At 35.9% G+C, this 3205-nt stretch overlaps 2 protein-coding genes across 4 annotated transcripts in view; one reads left to right on the forward strand and one right to left on the reverse strand.

Moving 5' to 3' along the window:
- Positions 1 to 256, reverse strand: part of LOC116557602 (60S ribosomal protein L29-like) — a 9827-nt gene extending 9571 nt beyond the window's left edge. Inside the window, exon 1 of the mRNA XM_032287153.1 lies at positions 158 to 256. Coding sequence (XP_032143044.1) covers positions 158 to 256 — 99 coding nt within the window. The remainder of the gene's footprint in view (positions 1 to 157) is intronic.
- Positions 1 to 3205, forward strand: part of HERPUD2 (HERPUD family member 2) — a 49525-nt gene that overhangs the window by 41049 nt on the left and 5271 nt on the right. For all 3 annotated transcript variants that reach the window (XM_032286809.1, XM_032286810.1, XM_032286811.1), the window contains one exon: positions 1850 to 1972. In XM_032286809.1, coding sequence (XP_032142700.1) covers positions 1850 to 1972 — 123 coding nt within the window. The remainder of the gene's footprint in view (positions 1 to 1849; positions 1973 to 3205) is intronic.

Raw genomic sequence — 3205 nt, forward strand, 5'->3', positions numbered from 1 at the left:
GCTTTACCCCCACTTTATATATATATAAAGTGGGGGTAAAGCTTGGGTGTAAAAAATATATATATATTATATATATATATAAAATGGGGGTAAAGCTTTATATATACAGGTATTGATCGACTTATGACTGATGCAACTTACGACCATTCGACTTTACGACCACAATCGCTAGCCACGACTGCTCCGCGTCTGGCAGCACAAACGTTGCCCAGCTGGGCGTACAACAGTGCGGACCAGCTTCCGGCAGCACTACCATCTCCGCGTGCATATAGCCTACCCAACTTGCGACCAAATCGTGTTATGACCGGTCTGTCGGACCCAATCGTGGTTGTAAGTCGAGCACTAGCTGTATATATAAAATACTGGGAGGTTGAAGGGTCTTTTGAGGATGGGACACTATATGGTTCCCAGTGCTCCACCAAGAATAAGGAAATAAGGAATGAGGAAAGTTCAGGTAATATGTGGGGAAGGTGATGCCTTACCTAGCACCCGGTTTTCTTAAATACAGCCTATTGATAAGCCTGAGCTCCCCAAGCTCTTCTAAGTTAGGTTTTTATAATTATTACCAATTGTATGTATAAACAGTCTTTAGAATATAAAATTACAGTTAATGAATTTAATCATTCTTGTCTCACTCTGGATAGACCAAACTAGTATCAGCTAAAGATAAAATTCAAGTAATGTGAAAAAGAGTTAGCAAATTCACAAATAATTCTGCATTTACTTATCTGTTTATCGCTGTAGTTGCCTTGATATATGTGATTTTCTACAAATCTCACATTGTACACTTTGGCATCATGTTCAGTGTTGGAATGGGGAAAAGTAAAAATAAAACTAACATTTCCTGAATACAGGGTAAGAATCCTGTGAGGAAGATTCTATTATTAGGTCCATTTTAGAAGTGAGAAAACCGAAGTATAGAGAAGTTAGGTGTGACCTTCCACAAGTTTTATTGAAATAATATAATTTGGCCAGGTGCGATGGCTTATGCCTTTAATCCTAGCACTTTGGGAGGCCGAGGTGGGCGGATCACCTAAGGTCAGGAGTTTGAGACCAGCCTGACCAACACAATGAAACCCTGTCTCTACTAAAAGTACAAAAAAATTAGCCAAGTGTGGTGGTGCATACCTGTAGTCCCAGCTACTTGTGGGTCTGAGGCAGGAGAATTGCTTGAATCCAGGAGGCAGAGGTTGCAGTGAGCTGAGATCACGCCACTATACTCCAGCCTGGGCAATAAAGCGAGATTCCATCTCAAGAAAAAATAAATAAAATAAATAAAAAGAAATACTGTAAAATTTAACCTACTTTAAGAATGTATACATGAACATATTCTGCTAATCTTGTATCTTTAAAGAATATTTTACAGGTTTTTGTAATGTCCGTTTTTTATTTTACAGCTAATAGCTGCTGTATTTTAATAACATTTTATTATATAAAATATCATTTGTCTATTTCCCCATTCCGCAAAATATTTTGTCATGAAATTTATTTTAGGGCTTTGTTTCTTAGGAGAATGTACTTAAAATGAAGGTAATTTTGGCTTTCTGTGCTGAAATGAGAAGATAATAAATGTTCAGATTGGCTTTACATTTTGTGAGTGTCTCTCTTTGTTTTCCCTTTAAAACTGGGCTGAAACGTTAGTTATTCTATGTAGTTGGGCCCAGGGTCAACCTATAAAAGATATAGTGTCTTGTTTGAAGAATTGTTGAAAATAAGTTTTTTTTTTTTTTTTTTCAGTGAGATTTAAATATATTCTGTCAATGGTTGACTTGGGATTGAGAAATGAAAATTTAGAATAACACTTTTAATTGCTAGAGCATTGAAAGAGCTCATTATTTTTTTCTTGCAGAAATGTAGACAACCAGTTTCCTGGGCAAGCTGCTCCACCTGGATTCCCAGTGTACCCCGCATTTAGCCCACTGCAGATGCTGTGGTGGCAACAGATGTATGCTCATCAGTATTATATGCAGTAGTAAGTTAATCTGAGCTCATTTTTTTGAGTGTGTTATTTTCTTTTTTTTTTTATCCTAAGTAAATTGATTTGGGATTTCATTTGCTTATGTATTTAATGTTGTTTGAAATTATCATGAGAAGGAATTCACAAACATTTTAGCAGATACTTTATTTTAAATTATTTGACCAAAGGAAAAAGGGCTCACCTCCAGTTCACATGGACTAACCCTGTTCTTGGTTCCTCCTTCTCTTCCCTAATTATATTTAGCAGTATTCAGATTCTTTAATATAACATTTTATAAATTCAGGAGGAGAAAACTTAATGTTCTACTGAAAGGCAGCAAATCTATATGAAGAGTTAGTTGAATGAAAAAAGGAATAGAATCATGTCAGGGAGGCCATAGCTTATGTAGGACTCAAGAGTGGCTGATATGCCTACTGGACTCTCAGTATTTAGTCCGTTTTGATTCTGGTCAGCATGGGACAGTCCTAGCGTTGAGAACAGTTTCTGAGCCTTCATCCTCCTGGACTCATTCTTCTGCATTCATTTACCATTGATTAGCTTCTCTTTACCATTCTTCTCTCCTTGTTTCTGTGGTTCTTTTTGTCTTTTGTATCTTTTTTTTATCTTTCTTGTCACTCTTTTTGTGTCCTTTAATAGCTCATTTTATTAACATTTCTTTCTCAGTTCATCATGTATTTGTTACTATGTGCTTCTCAGCACTCATAGTTGGTAGGGAGGATGGGATTTAGTTGTGGGGGCAGTTCTCTTGGATTTCTTTTTTTCCATGGCTTTAGTTGTTAGCTCTCTGTGGATGAATCCCAGTTCTTCATATCCTGTAATTCATTCTGTGTCTCTGCTTTATTGTTGGAAGATTTCCATAGGGGAATGAGCCTTTACCTCAAATTTCAGTACATCTAAAATTAGATGCCTCTGCTCTTTAAGTGCCTTCTTTTTTTCTCACTTCGTCAGTGATACTATCTCTCCTTAATTGTTACCCAAGCTCTTAGCCATAAACAGCTTTGATTCTGGCTTCTGCTATCTCTGAAAGCAGTAATTTATAAAGATGAGTTAATAGAGCTTTTGTCCAATGTTTCACTTAGATCTTTTCTCATTCTAAGTCCACTTGACTTCAATAGCTCTTTCTCCTTTTAGCCTTTTTACTATAGTTTCTTATACTTTTATGGGTTACATTTCTTTCTTTTTTTCTTTTCTTTTCTTTTTTTTTTTTTTTTTTTTTTTTTTTTTTTG

Source organism: Sapajus apella, unplaced genomic scaffold, assembly GCF_009761245.1.
Source record: "Sapajus apella isolate SASKATOON/1434 unplaced genomic scaffold, GSC_monkey_1.0 scaffold19, whole genome shotgun sequence".
Classification (NCBI taxonomy): domain Eukaryota; kingdom Metazoa; phylum Chordata; class Mammalia; order Primates; family Cebidae; genus Sapajus; species Sapajus apella.